This window comes from Balearica regulorum, chromosome 2 (genome assembly GCF_011004875.1).
Source record: "Balearica regulorum gibbericeps isolate bBalReg1 chromosome 2, bBalReg1.pri, whole genome shotgun sequence".
NCBI classification, from domain to species: Eukaryota; Metazoa; Chordata; class Aves; order Gruiformes; family Gruidae; genus Balearica; species Balearica regulorum.
The window spans coordinates 55,486,407-55,504,981 of record NC_046185.1 but is presented as its reverse complement, the minus strand read 5'-3'; the positions used below and the strand labels follow the sequence as shown (position 1 = coordinate 55,504,981).

Here is an 18,575-nt window from a genome sequence, read left to right as displayed (position 1 = left end):
GAAGTCTGCTACTGAATTCTGTACAGATCCATGCGGATCGGTTGCCATCCATCTGGAGATCGCTCAAGGCTAGATTGTCTACCATGATACTGGAGTCTGACAGCTCAGCAGTGAAACAGCAAGGATTTTGTATGTAGCACTTGCCTTCCTTTCTAGTGGGAATAAGTATGATAAATCCAATCTAATCCATCATTTGTGCTGGACTTTAGATAGCAAACTGTAAAAGTTACATCAATGTCTTCAAGAATGCAAATAACACTTGCTAAAAGTTCAGCTTAATGAAACATGGTATCTTCTGCCAGAGTTTTATGTCTGTTATGGCCACTTGGATTTTATAGCAGGATATGATGACAGTCGCCTATTTATCTGTAAATGGCTCATTTAAATGACTGATTTTATGGCTGTTCATCATACCTACCTCTTCCTAAGAGACATAATATTTTACCAGATGGTTTTATTCTTCTCTTTTTTTTTGGGGGGGGGGAGGAGGGTGGTGGGTAGAGGTGGTGGTGTGTGTGGTAGAGGAGCATCTAAGAGCTCTTGAACTCACAATTCTGAGTATCCAGCTTTTCTTAAGAAAAGACTGAGGAGGAACAATGTTCGTTAAAGGTACAACTCATTCCTTTGAAATCTGCCTTTTTTCCATTTTGTTTATCACAGATAATTATTGTTTCTTAATAAATCAGCTCCTACACTAATCTCACTGTCCCCTGAAATCGGTGGCCCCACCTCTGCAGATTGCCTTAAAATTTGATTGCCCTAAAGAGAATCAGAGGTCAACGTAATCAGCTAGGCTTTGAAGAGATGCAGTACCTTGCAGGATGAAGCTGACAATCTCTTGCTTTTTATTTGGATCCTGGGGCAAGACTCCAGTGCAACTTAGTTGGATTGAAGTTTTCTTCCTTATCTCTGTGGGACCCAGAAAACTCATCATGAGACCTTAATGTTAATGTACCATTACTCATTTCGTTATCAATCAGCAGATTTATTAGAAGTCAGTGAGATACTTGATGGCGAGCAGACAAAAGGGCTGAGTCCAGAGTGAATGCTATGGTGACTTGAGCTTGGGGTTTTGGAATGAAGCTTGGCCAGCACAGTACTTGCCATCAGCACTTTTTCTTCAGAGCTTTGCTATTCCTTTGGCACAAGTCCCTTGACCAAAGGTTATTGTAGGCAAATTATGTCACTGTAACAAACGACCCTGGGGCTACTGTGTAATGTGAGTGAAGGTAATGAATGACCTGGGAAGTAATGAATAGCTCTTGAAGACTGGCTGATAGACCCCTGCATGAAGAATAATGAATACTGAATAAGGAAGCTTTTACATCATTGGAGAGTAATGTAAAAAAGTATACCCTCTTCACCACTGAGCTTTCTTGTCCAATAGGAAAATGGAGGGTGGCATTTTTGCTTTGCCTTCAGCTTTAGGTCTGGAGCAATACTGCACCCATGTTGCATGAGGTGAGAGAAGGCTGTGCAGAAAACATGTTAGTGGCAGAAGAGCTGCACCAAAGTGGTCAATAGGATGTTTTCAGCGTCCTCATCTGCATCAGATTTAGGTATAATGAGAACAAGGTATCTGACCCTAGCTTGGATTTAGCTCGAATGAAGTCAGGATTCAAAAAAATAAAAAGCTCCTTCTCCCTCCTGTTAAGTTTCAGCTATAGCACAATTCAAAACACACTGTTTGTTATTCATACTGTGGTGCAGAGGGTTAGGATTTAGCCACATTTTCAATAGCTGAAGTCAAGGTTTAAATAGCACTAAAACTTTTCTCCAGGGTAATGCAATTACTGGGCAGACAGACACTTCAAATTAAAGGAATATTTAATGTTGTATTGTTGACATGGACAGCTAAGAAAAGCAAAATATCAATATTACCATCATTTTTGATGTAAGTTGTAGATCAATGAAGTTAAAGAATTCAGTTTTACTAGTGAAAAAGACATATTTTCACTAATACAACTGGATTTTTTTTTGTTTTCAGAATTCCTTATGCAGAAGAAAAATGTGATTTTAATACGTCGCTATTGCAACAGTAGCAATTCTTGTGGTACTGTTAATATGCCATGCCAAGGCTCTAGCTTTGATTTCAGCCCATTGTGTTTAATCTCTAAAGACAGGACTCTTTTCTGAGTGGAAATGGAGTATCTCTGTTATACCATAACCACACAAGAAATAAAAGCTTTTTAGCTCAGGAGGGAAGGCTGGAACCTGATAACAACACTGCTGAGAAGCTGTGCTTAACTTTTTTCTGGTGCATGCAGCATTCTTTAAACTTTATCCGTAGCCTTCAAGCCAAAGTAAAACTTTACTCCTTTTAGAAAATACTAAGGATTCCTGGTCTGGTAGCAGTAATCTTGAAATGCTTAGTCTGTTGTTTCATTCTAGTGCACAACAAGAGGACCATTTGAAAGTATGGTAAAGTGTTTGTGTAAAGATTATTAAGTGGCAAGCAAAATATCCCTCAGACTTTATAAAGACTGCAGAAAAACCCGGAGCAAAGGTCTAAAGTTCAGTCCTTAAAACTTGCAAGCCCCGGGCGTGCTGTTCAGGGCGGCAGCGCTGCTGCCACAGAGAGCTCTTAAACGCCATTTTCCACACCAGCCGAGTGTGTGCTGTACAGTTAGTTCCTCCTCGCTTCTGGCAGCCGGCCACTTGTCTTCCTGATTTTGATCAATTTACAATGTGAAGAGAAGGTTTAGTAACTGGAAGAGTTTGTTTACTAACTGTTGTGTTCCTCATCAATAAAGCGTCCAAAGGTGGAATGAAACAACAGGGCTATGGCAGCCATGGGGGCTCCTTGAAGGGCCATGGGGGCCCTGCCATGGCGTCGCTTGGGCAGGGGCTGATGGTCCTGGGGGGGCTGAAACAGGGTCCAGGGCTGTGGGCAGGGTCAGGGGAGCCCTAGGCAGTGGGCAGGGACAGCAGGGCTTGTAGTGCCCCGGGCTATGACGAATTATGTGCTGGTGTCAGTGTGGTATGATAAGCTTTTCACAAAATAAATTATTTTCATTGTATTTTTTTGTATCTCTGACTCTGAGCTAGAAACTTGTCAGGAAACTCTCTACGTTCAGAGTCCTGTTTCATACCCGTATCTATATTTTGCTTACCTTATGATGTGGCTGATGATCATTATTTCTTTCAAGGCCTGTTCCCCGCCATTTTGAACCTGGCCAGCAATGCTCACATCTCCACCAATGCCACCTGTGGTGAGAAGGGACCGGAGATGTTCTGCAAACTGGTGGAACACGTCCCAGGACGGCCCCTGCGCAATGCCCAGTGCCGTGTCTGTGACCACCACAGTGCCAATCCCAAAGGCAAGTTTTATGTGGGGTGTTTTTTTTTTTTTTCTTCCTTTTTTTTGGTTTCATGGGTTTGTGTCATTCTTTTTGACCCTTCCCTGTGAATACAGGGTGTATTGAGGTCAAATACTTTCTACTTTTGGTCTCTCTACTACATGAGTGAAACTACCTTTGAACAAAGGGCTGACAGAAAGCATGAGCACCTTAAATTACCATTAAGTACCACAGAGTCCAATGGCAGCCTTTTTGTCTGGGGGCAGATTTCAGGTTTTTTTCACACTTCTTTATGATGGGAAGAAATTGTGCTCAATGTGAAATAAATGTACTTGGTCAGAGAAAATGCAGTGAGTTGTATTTTCAAGAGATGTTCAATTTTTTGCTTTAAAACAGAGCAGCACCCAATTTCCAGTGCAATTGATGGTACCAATAACTGGTGGCAAAGTCCCAGCATTCAGAACGGGAGGCAATACCACTGGGTCACCATCACCTTGGATTTAAGGCAGGTGAGTAACATTTAGGTGAGCATCATTTATTGTACATAGGATATAAGCCAATGCAATCGATTGCAGTTCTTCTGTGTTTATGTGGTAGGATATTTAGTAGTTCACCATTTAGTAGCACATAGTTAAACATGGATAGTTAAAGCGAATATGAACTGAGTTTAAACAGATGTGTTTTTAAATTGTTTTAGAGCATCTTGGAGATTTCATTCCTACCAGACTGGACTGGAAGTGACTATGTTTGTAAGCATATAGGTCACAGGTGGTTGTAATTCATGGCAGGGTAACAATTGTGTATGTGTGGATGAGAGTGTTTATGTAGGTATTCCTTCTGTCTTGGTAACCTTCCTCTGCCTGACCCTGCTGTCTTTTCCCCATCAGTCCTCCAATATTGTTTTCCTCCACCTTTGCTTTCATGAAAGTTATTATGCAAGGTTATCAAAGACTTACTTCAAGCAGCAAACAGTGTTTTCAGGGCATTGTCATAAGTGCAGATTTTATATGTGAAGATGTATTTGTTTGTTTATTAACTGTAACTTTCAGTCTGTCATCTGATCATTGTACAGTTTCTTAGTAAACGAATAAATTATTTGGAGTAGGACACGGTAGAAACATTTGATGTTTATTGTCAGAAAACAGAATACAATATACTTCCAAATATGAACTTTTTTGATCTGTAGGTATTGTAACTCAGATACTGAGTTTCAGAGGAGGAGAAAAAGATAAGTGACTGGAGGATTATAGTATTCAGATCAATTATCTCACAGTAGATCTCAAGTTTAACTCCTTTGTTTAAATTTCTCAGTATTTTTGCATATGTAAGCCTATTATTGCAATGTGATGGTCAGATTGAAGTGTAAAATGTCAGAAAGTTCAATTGCAGAATCTCCAGAAACCCTGAAAGCACAGACTTTCCTCAGTTGAGGGATATCCTTCAGGACTAGAAAGCACACCACACATAAAATGGGGCAAAGTTAGTGTTGCTAAAAGAAAAGCTGATTTATCGCTTTCTGTGCTTCTCTTCTGACTGATTCTGATCACCATGTTGTTGGAAGGAGCACAGTGAAGAAATGTTCTGTATTATATCTTTTGCTGTCAGTTGTTCTGAAGTTAGGGATTATATCTCTAAAACAGTCATTTCTGAACCTGGGGAGGCTGGAACTGCCTGGGCAGTTGGTTCCTCCGTTTCGGCACTTTACAGCAAAGCTTGGAGGGATTCATCATTCCTAGGCAGGAGGCTGCTAAACTATACAGAGCATTTGCTAATTTATTAGTTTGTCTGTTAGGCATGGAAGAATCAGAAGTCTCCTACCCTGCTCCAAGAAAAGACAAAATAATTTCTGAAGAAAATGTATTTTTCTTGGTTTTTTCTTGTTGTTTTGCTTTGAACAGATATATGTGTTGGCCTGCCTAAGCTGTTTGAAAATCATAGCTCAACAATCTGTTATTAATTCAGGGATGCTTCCAAACTCTGGAAGAAGCTTTGCTACTAAGAAATGTGTACTTGAGGTGTAGAGTTGGTAACAAGCTTTTGCAAGATCTCTAGACCCTGCTTTAAAGTTATTTTAAAGGTTAAACCAGAAGGTTTAACTTTGATGTTTTAAAATGAAGCATAGGTTAAACAAGCACCTAGTTTGCTCTTTAATTAGAAAGCAGAACTGTTAGGAAAATAATCACAGGGTATCTTTTGTCAGTGACAGAAGGCTTGGATATGACTTTCTGGTTGTTTGAAGAGTTGGCTTTGTGTTTGGTTTGTAAATGGACAAACAGGAAGGAAAAAGGGAGGAGGAGGGAATGCTTTAGTTTTTATCCTTCTAGAACATCTTCACTTTGGAAATAGACCAGCTGAGCTGCCCTCTAAATCTTTTATTCTCCAGCCTTAGTGCTGTTGATATTTCATCGAATACATGTCTTTGCTCTCCTGACCCATGCTCAGTTTCACTAATTCGATTTGAAAAGTTTCCCCCAAGGGGCCTTTCTTCTGTGTTTTCCTTGGAGAGTTTGAGAGAGAGAAGGCATCTAGGGCTATGCAAACTGAATGTAAATTACTGCTCTGAGAGAAAGGATTTGGTTAATAGAGATTGCTTGAAGTCAATGAGTTATTAGAGCTGACTTGGTGTGCTTACTTTAAGTGAATCAGCACAAGTAAAGAAAACACAAAAGAAAAGTGTATAAAGGACCTTAGTAACTCCTTACTTCATAAATTTGCTTGAGAATGAGTTAAAATACTCTTTTAGGACCTCTAAAAGTATTACTGAAAGTCAGTATCTGTAACTAAATATGTTATAGCTTATCTTTAGCATTGGTTCTTTATTTTTTTTTTTTTTTTACATTTCAAGCTTTACACGTTAAACCTGTCAAGTAACGTATTAAAGAAAATGTGTCTTTTAAGTTTTCTTGCCAGAATATAGAATATATTCACACCCTTTTGTGATGTGAAGAATGACCATCTGGTTATTATTTATGTTTTTTTCAGTAATTACCAGAAGTTGTAGCAGTAGGAGGAATGAATTGTTTCTCAGGATTGTCACCCATGTAGAGTTTAGAGATATAATCTAGCAGTCATGTTGGTGAGTGCTGGAACATAGTCTTAGCTGGCAAATATGGGGAAGATTTTCTTAGCTGGTGAAAACTGGCTCCACTCCGGTTTACCCTAGGTGAAGTTCTGGCCACAGTCTGCGTCCTGTATCCTGTATTTGGCTGCATTCATCTCTTGGCTCAAAGTTGAAGGGAGCAGAGGGTATTCTTTCATCTAATATTCTACCTTGCACTTAGTTGATTTAGTCTAAAAGCAGCTGGACTGAAGAGCAGTTTGATAGAATCTTGTTAAGAAAAGGCGGCTGGCTAATAAAATCAGTATCAAAATTGCTGTTCTGATCTTTTTCCTTTGCAGGGTCTGTGCTATTTATAACTAGCGCTAAGCATTTTGTAAGGCTAGCTAGCGGGTACATCATGATTTTTTAGATCACGTGGGTCATAACAACTAGGTGTACGTATTCTGGTGTGCCTTTCAGTCTTTCCAGGACCTAGATATATGGTAGCCTTGCCTTTCCTTTCCTTTCCTTTCCTTTCCTTTCCTTTCCTTTCCTTTCCTTTCCTTTCCTTTCCTTTCCTTTCCTTTCCTTTCCTTTCCTTTCCTTTCCTTTCCTTTCCTTTCCTTTCCTTTCCTTTCCTTTCCTTTCCTTTCCTTTCCTTTCCTTTCCTTTCCTTTCCCTCTCTTTCTCCCTCTCTTTCTCCCTCTCTTTCTCCCTCTCTCTTTCTTTTTCCCCTTTCAATTAAAAGTATGGCAAAGATCCAGAACTGGGGAAACAGGGGTTTAGCAATGAGGTGTAGTATTGATGTACAAGATACCAAGATTTGATTTATGACCTTGCACTTCCTACACTGGCAATTCTACAGAAACAAAATGTGCAGCAGCAGTTTTAGATAAAAACAGCATTTTTGCCTGAGTTTGACTCCTCTGGACAGCTACTTTGTGAAATTATAATGAGTTAAGATAAATGCTGATTGTTATAAATGTCAGCAGTAGTGTGCTTGGGCCAGCTTTAAAATATTTCTCTGTCACACCATTAAATGAAGAATACTTTCCTCAATTTTATTACCATGCTTCAGACTTTTAAAGGTATTTAAGGGTACTTTGTATGAGGCATAGCAGAAAGGCACGACTTTGTATATCACAAAGTTCTTGAATTGTAAAGCAAGGTCAGTTGTTCTTGGAAGACCTATAGTATCAAGTTGAGAAAACATCTCCACTTCTGATTAAGTCATAGCTCATGAATATTTCATGAGTATGTATTACCACTCAGAGGCTGATGTAAGAGTAAGTTGTAGTTTTTGCTATTAAAAAGTAAAAAAAGATTGTAAATAATATAATATGATTTGTACAGAGCTTTTATCTTGAAATCAGTTGGTAAGAAGACATTTCTGTAAGGAGAAATCCTTTGCTGATGTAAAAAGATATTATTCTGTTGACTTTACTGGACCAATGTTAATTTATCGTATGTGGCAAGCTTCCTTAAGAGTCTTTCGTGGCTTTGTAAAACTGATGATGCAAGATTCAGGGTGCTCATCTGTGCATTCCTGCAATACACAAGAATAGATTTTTCCTTCTATTCCAAAACAATGGTTGCACATAATGAATCAAAGCCTTAAAGAAAAGATAATTCAGGAGACTAGAAATTATACTGGATTTAGTTTATTTTGCAATTTTAATGTCACAGATTCTTCAGAGCAAAATGTCACAAGCAATTGCTGGGTCTCGCAGTCTCTAATAAGAGCCCAAAGCCATCTTTATCCCTTAAAAAGACATTTCTGTGAACAATATAGGCTGATACTCAGAATATCCCTTCATGTAGCCTTCTACTCTTTGAGAGTTTGCACAGATTAATTTTAGATTTTTTGGACAGTAAACAGTAAAATGAAATATGAGAAAAAGAGGCTTTTCTGGTAACTAGGTTTATGTATGTTGACAGCACTGAACAGAATGGATTTTGCAGTTGCCTTTAAAATGAGGAATAGTGTTGGTTGAAAGAAACATTTTCACCACAGGACTTGTCATGCTATTTTGAAAAACATACTTAGCTGTTTCTTAGATTCCCTTTCTTTACTCATCCTGAAGGAAAGATTTAGCTGAATTTGTAAAACTAGGAGCAACCAGTCTGCCAAGAGCATTGCATTCCTCCAGGCTTGTTCATTTTGCAGTCTTCTGCTTTGTATGGTTTATGTTATGCCAGTTTGATTTCAATAACGTAGTCAATAGAACACTGACAGTAATCCTGAGATCCTAAAATCATATCCTCCTTTCAGTTTTTTTCAAGATCAGGTAGAGTTTGGATTTGAATTGGGGTGTAGATTTGAAGTAGCAGTTGATACCTCTGTTCTTAATAGGTTAAACGTTTCTGAAAATTAGGAAGAAAATGCGTTGGGACTCATCTTTCCCTTAACTTTTCGCTTTTGGACCCTGGGGCTCAAGTACTCATAGATGTGAAAAGACAGAATCTTCCCTTGTCTCCATTTGTGTAAATTGAAATGTATAACTGGGATTCTTTATCCAAAAAGACTACCAGGAAAACAGTACTCGCCAGGGCATGTGTCTGTGTGGGTTGTAGAGCACTGACCATCCCCTTTGAAATGGAGACTTTTGGCTAGCATCTGCTGCGTGGCCACAGCTGGCTGAGTTTACAGTCTTGAGCAAAAAAAATATGCAAAACTTCCTGATGAATGGGGAGAAGGGTTCCTTTGTAAATGTTTCAAGAATAATGCACTGGGTGTTGCTGGATCTACGTTCAGGGAAATAAGGTCATTAAAAGGCTAAATAAAGTAGAAGTGACTTGTTATGTTGGTATTGCTGCTACGAAGAAGACGTTCTTCAGTGCAAGTTTATTTGGCTGGTCTTTACAGTTGGGACTGAAATGCCTGTAAAATGACACTTTTAATCTATGGCTGCTTGGGAGTTGCTAACTTGCTTTGACTTGCCCTTTTTACCCTTGTAGCTCAATAAGGAAATGAGTTCTGGGAAAGCTATGCACTCAAATTAAAGTGTACAAATCATTAGGTCTTGCCACACAGCTCAAGTTTATCATGTGGCTGGTTGGTGGACACTGAATGGATGTGGAAAGTGGTAAGAAATTGCCTTCAGTGATGTTCAAACTTGAAGAATTTATAAAAGTAAAAATCTGTAAAGAAGCGCTCAAAGCATGTTGGAAAATCAACATGGAGTTCCTGGTTCAGGTCCATTTTAGGTTGCAGAGGCTGTGGGATATGAGGTCTGCAAAACCCCTACCTACTGTGACATTCCTTAAAACATCTTCATCTGCAAACACTGGGAATACCTTAATGCTTTCCTCCTAGCTTCATTCCCTTCCTTGGGAGCATTATACTTGAGAATATAACTCCTACTGATAGGTTGTCTTGTGATTTCTTGACTGCAGGAACGTTTATACAAAATCCTTTTGTTTCTGTATTTAACCTATATTATTTCTGGGAGTAACAAATTTTCGTTGTGTTGCTGATATTCATTATCCTGTGGATTTACCTATAAAGTATTTTTGGGTACCTATGGACTATGTATGTAAGTGGAAGAGAGTTGAGAGGATCCAGGGGAAAAGAAGGAAATCTTTTTCTACACTGTGCATACTTAAATGTTTATAGAACCATTCACTGATTTTTGAATGCCTCTTTTGGGTTCATAGTGTCAAATATCTTCATTCAGCTGTTGGTGAACTATAGGCATCCAGGAAAAAATCAATCTGTAGGTGTCTTGAGTACCAAACATGGTTGCTGTTTTTCTGGAGGAATGTTGACTTGAAAAGATTTAATTTATTGAATAGTGCATTGAATATGTGCAAAGTTGCTGTCAAAATTTTTATCTTTCAATGGCTTTTCCCTTCACTTCCCCCTCACCAAGAAACTAGGTATTTAAAGTAAATTTAACTTGCATACTCTCATGAATATCTTTTATTTCTGCAGCAATGGCTGCATTTAGTTTGTGATGAAGGGTAGCTCATTGTTACTAGTTGGAACTGGATTTAAAACTAGCTACATCAGCTGCTGACTATAATGAGTCTTGAAAAATCTCAGTGTAATCAAAAGTAGATCATTTGTGGTTCAGCCGACTGTGTAATAAGTAGGGAAGTAGTTTAGTTGATGACAGCGAGCAGAGAGGAAAAAAAAATTGAATAAAAGACACATAAGAGTTTTTGAGGAAAATTTTCTACCATGGCATTGGAAAAAAATTGGGGTTCCAGTCTTGCATCTTTTATGCATTTGAGAGAGATGGTTGACTTCAAAGGAACTTGGAGATAAATAGCAGTTCCTAAGCTCAGTGAATAAAACTTCCCTAGTTTTAATAGTTTTCTGCAGTTCTCTTCTGTGATGGAAAAAATACCCATACAAGTGACTCTTGTCATATACAAATGTCTTCAGGTTAGGGGTACTGAAATGATGATACCCCAGATTCTGCCTGTGCATAACCCAGTGTGAAACAGGAATATAACTCAACTACTGGTAACTGACTCAATGAAATACAGGTTGTATGTAGGGAATGCAGTTGCTTGATTTGGGAGTCTGCCCAAATTCTGTTTTTTTCCCTTTAGAAGCATGTATTTTAGCTTTTTTTTTTCAGTTGGAACTTGTTGGCATGATGCAAATTTGATTTAAAAGGGGCTTTTCTCTTTATGGAAGCTGGATTATAATTCTTGGTATTCACTTAACTTTGATCAAATTTGAACAACAGAGGATTCACAGACCCCAGAGAAATTTTCTTTCTAAGACTGTAACGCTGTGACTAAACAGTGAGCTGACTTCTCTTTTTGTTTACTTCTGCATGCATTGCTGAAATGTCATATAAGTCAGAAGACAAAATCCTCAGTTTGTGTAAATTTTTTTATATTTATTGAAACAGCTGGAAATGTTCCCTTTGTATGTGCTTGATGTCTCAAAGGATAAAACTAGAGTGCCTGAAAAGAAAATCAGATCAAGTGAATATCATGTTTTAAGTTACATCTGATTTAAATCAAAACTGAGATTGACTTTTTTTAAGGTATTAAATCTAGTAAGTCATTTGAAGATAAATATCACCAATTTTTTTTTTTTCCTTCTCATGTCTGCAAGATCTTCTAAGCAAAGCTCTGTTCACTTACAGAATGTTTTGTTTCAAAGGTAGTTTCCTGAATGGCACACACGATGCAGTTACTATGTATCTCTGTGTGTTCATTTCCCCATTTGACAAATCAAAATCTGCTTTTATGTGGCAAGTGCTATTCTTGCTCTGGCTTTAATCTGTATTAAAAAAAAAAAGAAAAAAAAATAAATTAAAATGTCTGAAAGAACTGATTGTGGCCAAATTGGATCTCAACACAGTATTAATACTGTACATGCAGACAGGAATTGTGATGATTATACCAGCGGACCAGGCAGTTTGCTGAAGTGAGAATATATACCTCTGAGATGGTTGAGTAATACGGCATTTTTCTTTCATGTAAATGTGGCTTGATACTATAGTGCATGTTAAACATTAAACTCCTATACAGAAGTCTTATCAATTTACAAAGAGAGCCTTTTTAAGTGAGGTGATGTAGTAGGTATTAGGTAAGGAAGAAGATAGTAGCTTTGCAGTAAGTGCACTTCAGTGTTTAGTGGCTAATGCTGTAGCTGGTTGGGGGCCCATGCAGCTTTTCTAGCTGCCCTGACAAGGACATTTAAAAAGAGATATAAACTTAATTACTGCCCTGCCTACTCACAGAAATGCTGTTGTGTGGATGGGGATTTTGCTTTAGACACAGGATTTTTAAAAAAAATAATAGTGGAGATACCTGTGTAGCTTAGAGAACACATGTCTTAAAAGAGCTACTGTTCTTAAATAAGGTTATTGTGCTTATATTTGTCATATTCATCTTATTCGTCTCTGTTTTCAGCAGTGTAAATAGTCTTCTGCTTAAATAATTTTAACACAGAATGAAAATGGAATGCACAAAGTTTTTAATACAGGGTGTAAAAAGCTTATCAGAAATGCTGTTACTGAGAAGGTTAAACTCCCAGCTAAAATGTGAAACGAGATGTTTGGGCTGCAGCTGTTTTGAAAAAAAAAAAAAAAACACCCTACAAAACAAACCAAAACTAACCTACTTTTTTAAAACCAGTGGTTTTGCTGAACTTCAGTGGTTCAGCAAAGCTAAATAGCATGTCCCATAGAAAAAATGTTATACCCAAGTAATCCTGAAATGTACAGTGTAGATATAGATTTCAGCTATTACATTAACACTGAATACATTTAGTCTTTTTCAGTTACATAAACAAATGCTTTGTTTTAATGTTCCGAGTTTTGACAAAAAAAGATACATATTTGTCTTAGTAAAAGATTAGACTGGCCTTCTGTCAAAAGTTTGTGCAAAAATTTTATCCAGAGGCACTGTACAAAATTTTACCTTCTCCCCAGGCAAACCATATACTGCTTTTAAAATTTGAATTTAGTACCCAAATTGGCTTCTAGTGGTCTTTTACAGCATAATGAAGTGTTAAAATTTTCTTCTTGCATTGTTTTTTAGGTCTTTCAAGTTGCATATGTCATCATCAAAGCTGCTAATGCTCCACGACCTGGAAACTGGATTTTGGAACGCTCCATAGATGGCACAGAGTTCAGACCATGGCAGTACTATGCAATTAGTGATACTGAATGTTTAACTCGTTATAATATTACGCCAAGAATTGGGCCGCCAACTTACAAGAGAGATGATGAAGTGATCTGCACCTCCTATTATTCCAGACTAGTTCCCCTGGAGCATGGAGAGGTATGTTTGCGTTTGCATTTGTGGTTTGTGAGTAGAAACATGGACTGATGGCAATCTGAAAACATTTGGATTACAGTTACAGAGTTCTTCACCCCCAGCACTACTAGATTATCTGTTATTCTTCTTTAATGATACTATCTTTACATCATGTACCAGTATAGCAAACTTTTAAACGTGGGGATGAAACATATCTTTGGCTCTATGTATTCCTGTTACTAAATTCTTTGTTCTCTCTCTCTCTCCCCACATAATTTGATGATAGCTATTAGCTGTGAATTATTAGTTGCTTTATCCTGAAAGACTACAACAGAGGCTCTACGTTTTGCCAGGTTTTTCATTTAATAAAGAACCCCCCCTGTGTTAGGAACACCTGGTTGTGTGAGATAAAGCTGCAAACACTGTTGAAGTGCTCGGCACAGCTGGAACTCCTAAACAAGCCGTGGCATTGTTTCAGGGATGTAGCATAATTGAAAGAGCTATGAGTTGTGCAGCCTCACTGTTGATTGTTCTTTCTTTTAACAAACTCTATTTATGGTACTTGTGTAATTTATTACATGGAGGCAGCCACATAATGAAATGATACATTAAAACCAGCGGTTATTCCATTGTGAATGCTATAATGTAAGAGCGTGATAATAAATGCAGCGTTAGCCCATGGAGAATGCTAGTAACTCTTAGCTTAATAGAAGCCAATATGTTTTTATTTCTTGGTTAAAAAAAGACTGGAGTCTATGCAGCTAAGGACTAAAGTGTGTCAAATTTTCACATAAACTTAAAACTTTGTTTCAGCAAGAAAAAAACCAATTAAATACAGTAACATGAAGTCCCATTCACTTTAATCAAATGTTTATTGCAGTGATGTAAGCACATGCCCCACTGATCAGATGGAACAGACAGAAAAACTTAACCTGGCTCTCCATGCAATTAACCAAAAAAACCTTAGGTTGACTCTGTACGAACAGTGCCTCTTGTTATGTGTGTCTGATATGCCATACAACTCCAAACCCAGGAATGCCAGAGATTCGCTTTAGTGACCTTTTTTTCTGATTTATTTTTCCTGATGTACACAGAATTGGGTGACGCTATCCAGAACATGGCTTTTTTTCTAAGTGCAGTAACATAAAGGTATAAAAAATGACACAATTAAATTGCTGTGTACTACATAGAATCATAGAATAATTTAGGTTGGAAAAGACCTTTAAGATCATTGAGTCCAACCATTAACTTAGCACTGCCAAATTCACCACTAAACCATGTTCCTAAGCAGCACATCTATGCATGTTTTAAATACCTCCAGGGGTGGTGACTCAACCACTTCCCTGGGCAGCCTGTTCCAAGGCTTGACAACCCTTTCGGTGAAGAAATTTTTCCTGATATCCAACCTGAACCTCCCTTGGCACAACTCGAGGCCATTTCCTCTTGTCCTATCACTTGTTACTTGGGAGAAGATACTGACACCCACCTGGCTACAGCCTCCTTTCAGGGAGTTGTAGAGAGCAAGAAGGTCTCCCCTCAGCCTCCTCTTCTCCAGACTAAACAACCCCAGTTCCCTCAGCCGCTCCTCAGAAGACTTGTGCTCTAGACCCTTCACCAGCTTTGTTGTCCGTCTTTGGACATGCTCCAGCACCTCAATGTCTTTCTTGTAGTGAGGGGCCCAAAACTGTGAACACAGTACTCAAGGTGTTAGCTCACCAGTGCTAAGTACAGGGAGACATGATCACTTCCCTAGTCCTGCTGGCCACACTATTTCTGATACAAGCCAGGATGCTGTTGGCCTTCTTGGCCACCTGGGCACACTGCTGGCTCATATTCAGCCGGCTGTCGATCAGGACCTCCAGGTCTTTTTCTGCCGGGCACCTTTCCAGCCACTCTTCCCCAAGCCTCTAGCATTGCATGGGGTTGTTGTGACCCAAGTGAAGGACCTGGTACTTGACCTTGTAGAACCTCATATAATTGGCCTTGGCCCATTGATCCAGCCTATCCAGATCTTTCTGCAGAGCCTTCCTACCCTCAAGCAGATCAAAACTGCCCTGGTGAGGCCACATCTGGAGTACTGTGTCTAGTTCTGGGCACCCCAGTACAAGAAAGACAGGGAACTACTGGAGAGAGTCCAGTGGAGGGCTATGAGGATGATTAGGAGACTGGAGAATCTCTCTTATAAGGAAAGGCTGAGAGAGCTGGGTCTGTTTAGCCTGGAGAAGAGAAGACTGAGAGGGGGTCTCATCAATGCTTTATAAATATCTAAAGGGTGGCTGTCAAGAGGAAGGGCCAGACTCTTCTCAGTGGTGCCCAGTGACAGGACAAGAGGCAATGGGCACAAACTGGAACACTGGAAGTTCCACCTGAATATGAGGAAAAACTTCTTTACTCTGAGGGTGACTGAGCACTGGCACCGGCTGCCCAGAGAGGTTGTGGAGTCTCCTTCTCTGGAGATATTCAAAACCCACCTGGATGCCATCCTGTGCAACCTGCTCTAGGTGATCCTGCTTTAGGATGGGGTTTGGACTGGATGATCTCCAGAGGTCCCTTCCAACCCCTACCAATCCGTGAATCTGTAATGTTCTGCAGTCAGCTTGTAGTGCCCTGGTGTGAAAGAACTAGTAGGGTAGAAAGACCACACGTCTAAATGTGGATGTCACTTAATAATAACATTTTTTGCCAAATCAGACATTTTGCCAGTTTGGCTGCTAGATTTTTCACAGGTTTGAAGAGGTATAGCTGCTCTGCTGTAAGCTCTGTTGTTTACCTGATTTATACTGCTTGAAGATCTGCTTCCAGAAATTTACATAATGAAGTCAGGGCTCATGATGAATTCCAAAGCTTTAATTACAGTTGTTTGTAAATGGTCATTGTGGTTTTGAATTATGCAGAACAAGTAAGCCAAAAATATATCATACAAATATATTAGTGTATAAGCTGATATACAAGTATATCAGTATATATAAGCAATATATTAGCCAAATACAGCAGTATACATGGAGAATCATTGTTTTTCTTCCTTAGTGTCTTAGTCTCTATCCCTACTGTTTCTTCCTTTCCCTGCTAGGAAAGGTTCCTCTGTCATCTCTATAGAAATTATAGCATAATTATTACAGAATTTCTACTGATCAAGTCAGTAGATAACTTCAGAGTTCAAATGTGAATAATGCTTCACATTTCATCACTTGAAGGCACTATTTATGAGTAGAGAGAGTATATATTACCAGAGAATTTGAGATTTAGGCAGAAAAGACTATGTAAAATGAAATGGCATGTGTCACGCAGGAGGTAAGGCCAGTTGATTGCGATAGGGTTTTTTTGATCTTTAAGTCTCTGGAGTCAAAGTGATGAAAAGGAAACACAACATGCTAGAACTCCCAATGTTATGGTTAGGTTCTCTTCTTTGTTGTGAAAATTGAAGGATTGCACTGACACCAGCGAATTCTACATCTATAATTAAGGGTAAATGAGGGTAGGATGTGGTGCTCCATGCTAAAGTTGGGTTAGTCTATAGTGAGTATACATGTATTAATTTTTTCAGTGGAAGTAGTGCAGTGATATTTGAATATTTGGCCAACAATTCTGCCTGTAATTCCCAGCAGAAAACATGACTTCTGAATTAATACATCTCTGCTACTTTGCCTAGAAAGAAGAGACTGAAATGGGGTGGGCATGTTCAACCTTAAGTTGCGTAAAACATGGGTACAAGGACGAATAATTTGTTCTGCATGCTTGTGACAGGATGGAAAAAGTGATCTGAACTTGCAACAAAGAAAACGTGGTTTAGAGATCAGGAGCATTTCTAACAACAAAGCCAGAAAGGACTGGAATAGATTGACTTGGAGGATTGTAGAGTCACCACCAGCAGTGTTTTTTCAAGAACAGATTGGTCAAACATCTAACAAAAGTCTAGTAAATCCTGCTTTGGGGTAGGAAATGGACTAGAATTCTCTGTGTTTCTGTGAGATCAATGAGAGCTGAATATTATATCAGGTGGTGTTAATTTGCAGGCTCTGACCTGGAAAAAGCTTTGGATTTCATAACTGTTACTCTGCAGTTGGAAAATGGATGATGGTTAGTTTCTGAATGGACTATCAGAAAAGTGAAATTGTTCGAATATTAGAATATTTAGAAGGAATAGTGATAACCCATAAATGGCAAATTTATAATGTTGGGAGTGTGAACTCCATTGCCAGTCTCTGTATGTGTTTGAAATAACACAGTTACTGTCTAGGAAGCCCTTAGCTCCACTACAGAATTAAGATTTTTTTTAAAAATAATAATAAAAAAATTCTTTAATATTTAGAAATATTTTCAAAGGAACAATTTGACAGTACTGGAAAAAATTGAAACTATATATTCAAGAGTTGTATATGAGACAAAATTACTCTTCATAAATGAGGATATGTCATGCACTCTAAAATGTAGCTGACAGGCCCAAAGCATGACTCCTTGTTTGTTGTGGACACCAGGTGAACTGTTTAACGTTTGTTTGGCTTCTAGGGACTCATTTTTTGGTTTCTTCCATAAAACAGAGCAGGAACTGCATGGTCATATGAGACTAAATCCTTGTGTGTTCCTAAGTTGCTTTGGAAAGAATGAAGGGGCTGTTGCCAGAATAAGTTGTGCAGCTCAATACCAAAAGCCATCTTAGTGGGAGAAAGATGGAGACCAGATGGGTTGGTTTGTGGTGGCAACCCCTGAGTTTCAATTGTCACCTGTGTTGTGGCTTCCCACTGTTCTGTCACTGGGTACTCCTTGCTGATTGGGCAGCCCTGTCCCAGCAAGGCATAGGATTAATGACCCCAGATTGAGCATGTGGGCCTTATGTTTAGCAATAAGATCTTTACAAATTACAGAGGAGAAATCTGGAAGAGCAAAACTGTGCTTATGGCCAGAGTTACATGCTTCATCTCAGTAAGGGAGCGGAAGGAAGACCATGGAAACTAAGGACTAGCTTGTGGTACTGTTTTTCTCTTTGTGCTATCTCCACAAAAGTCCAGGAGACTTGAGATTATGATGAGCCGAGAGTGGTGGTTTCAGAACTACATGAATCAGGGAGCAGGAATTCTACCTACTGGTAGAGGATGCGGAAGAAAAAAGAATTCCAGGTAGTTTAACATCTCGCCATCCTGAGTAGTTGGAAAACAAGCTTAAGTTCTGTGTTTTTAATTCTCAACACTAAGATCTTTGTTGTTGCAAATGAATCACAATTATGTTTATAATTAAGCCAGTTCCTCTTTCTAGATTCACACGTCACTGATCAATGGTAGGCCTAGTGCTGATGATCCTTCACAAAAACTTTTGGAATTTACTTCTGCACGATACATTCGCCTACGACTGCAGCGTATTAGAACTCTTAATGCTGACCTCATGACTCTCAGCCATAATGATCCTAAAGAACTGGACCCCATTGTTACCAGAAGGGTAAGCTGATTGTTCATAAATGGTATTCAGTATGACTTGATGGGAGACCCTTTTCTGATCTATTTGAGGAGGAGGCA

At 38.9% G+C, this 18,575-nt stretch overlaps 1 protein-coding gene across 1 annotated transcript in view; it reads left to right on the top strand.

The window, feature by feature from the left end:
- The window catches only part of LAMA1 (laminin subunit alpha 1), a 108,431-nt gene that overhangs the window by 19,526 nt on the left and 70,330 nt on the right, over positions 1–18,575 (top strand). The window contains exons 2-5 of the mRNA XM_075744399.1: positions 3,150–3,320; positions 3,696–3,808; positions 12,850–13,092; positions 18,319–18,498. Coding sequence (XP_075600514.1) covers positions 3,150–3,320; positions 3,696–3,808; positions 12,850–13,092; positions 18,319–18,498 — 707 coding nt within the window. The remainder of the gene's footprint in view (positions 1–3,149; positions 3,321–3,695; positions 3,809–12,849; positions 13,093–18,318; positions 18,499–18,575) is intronic.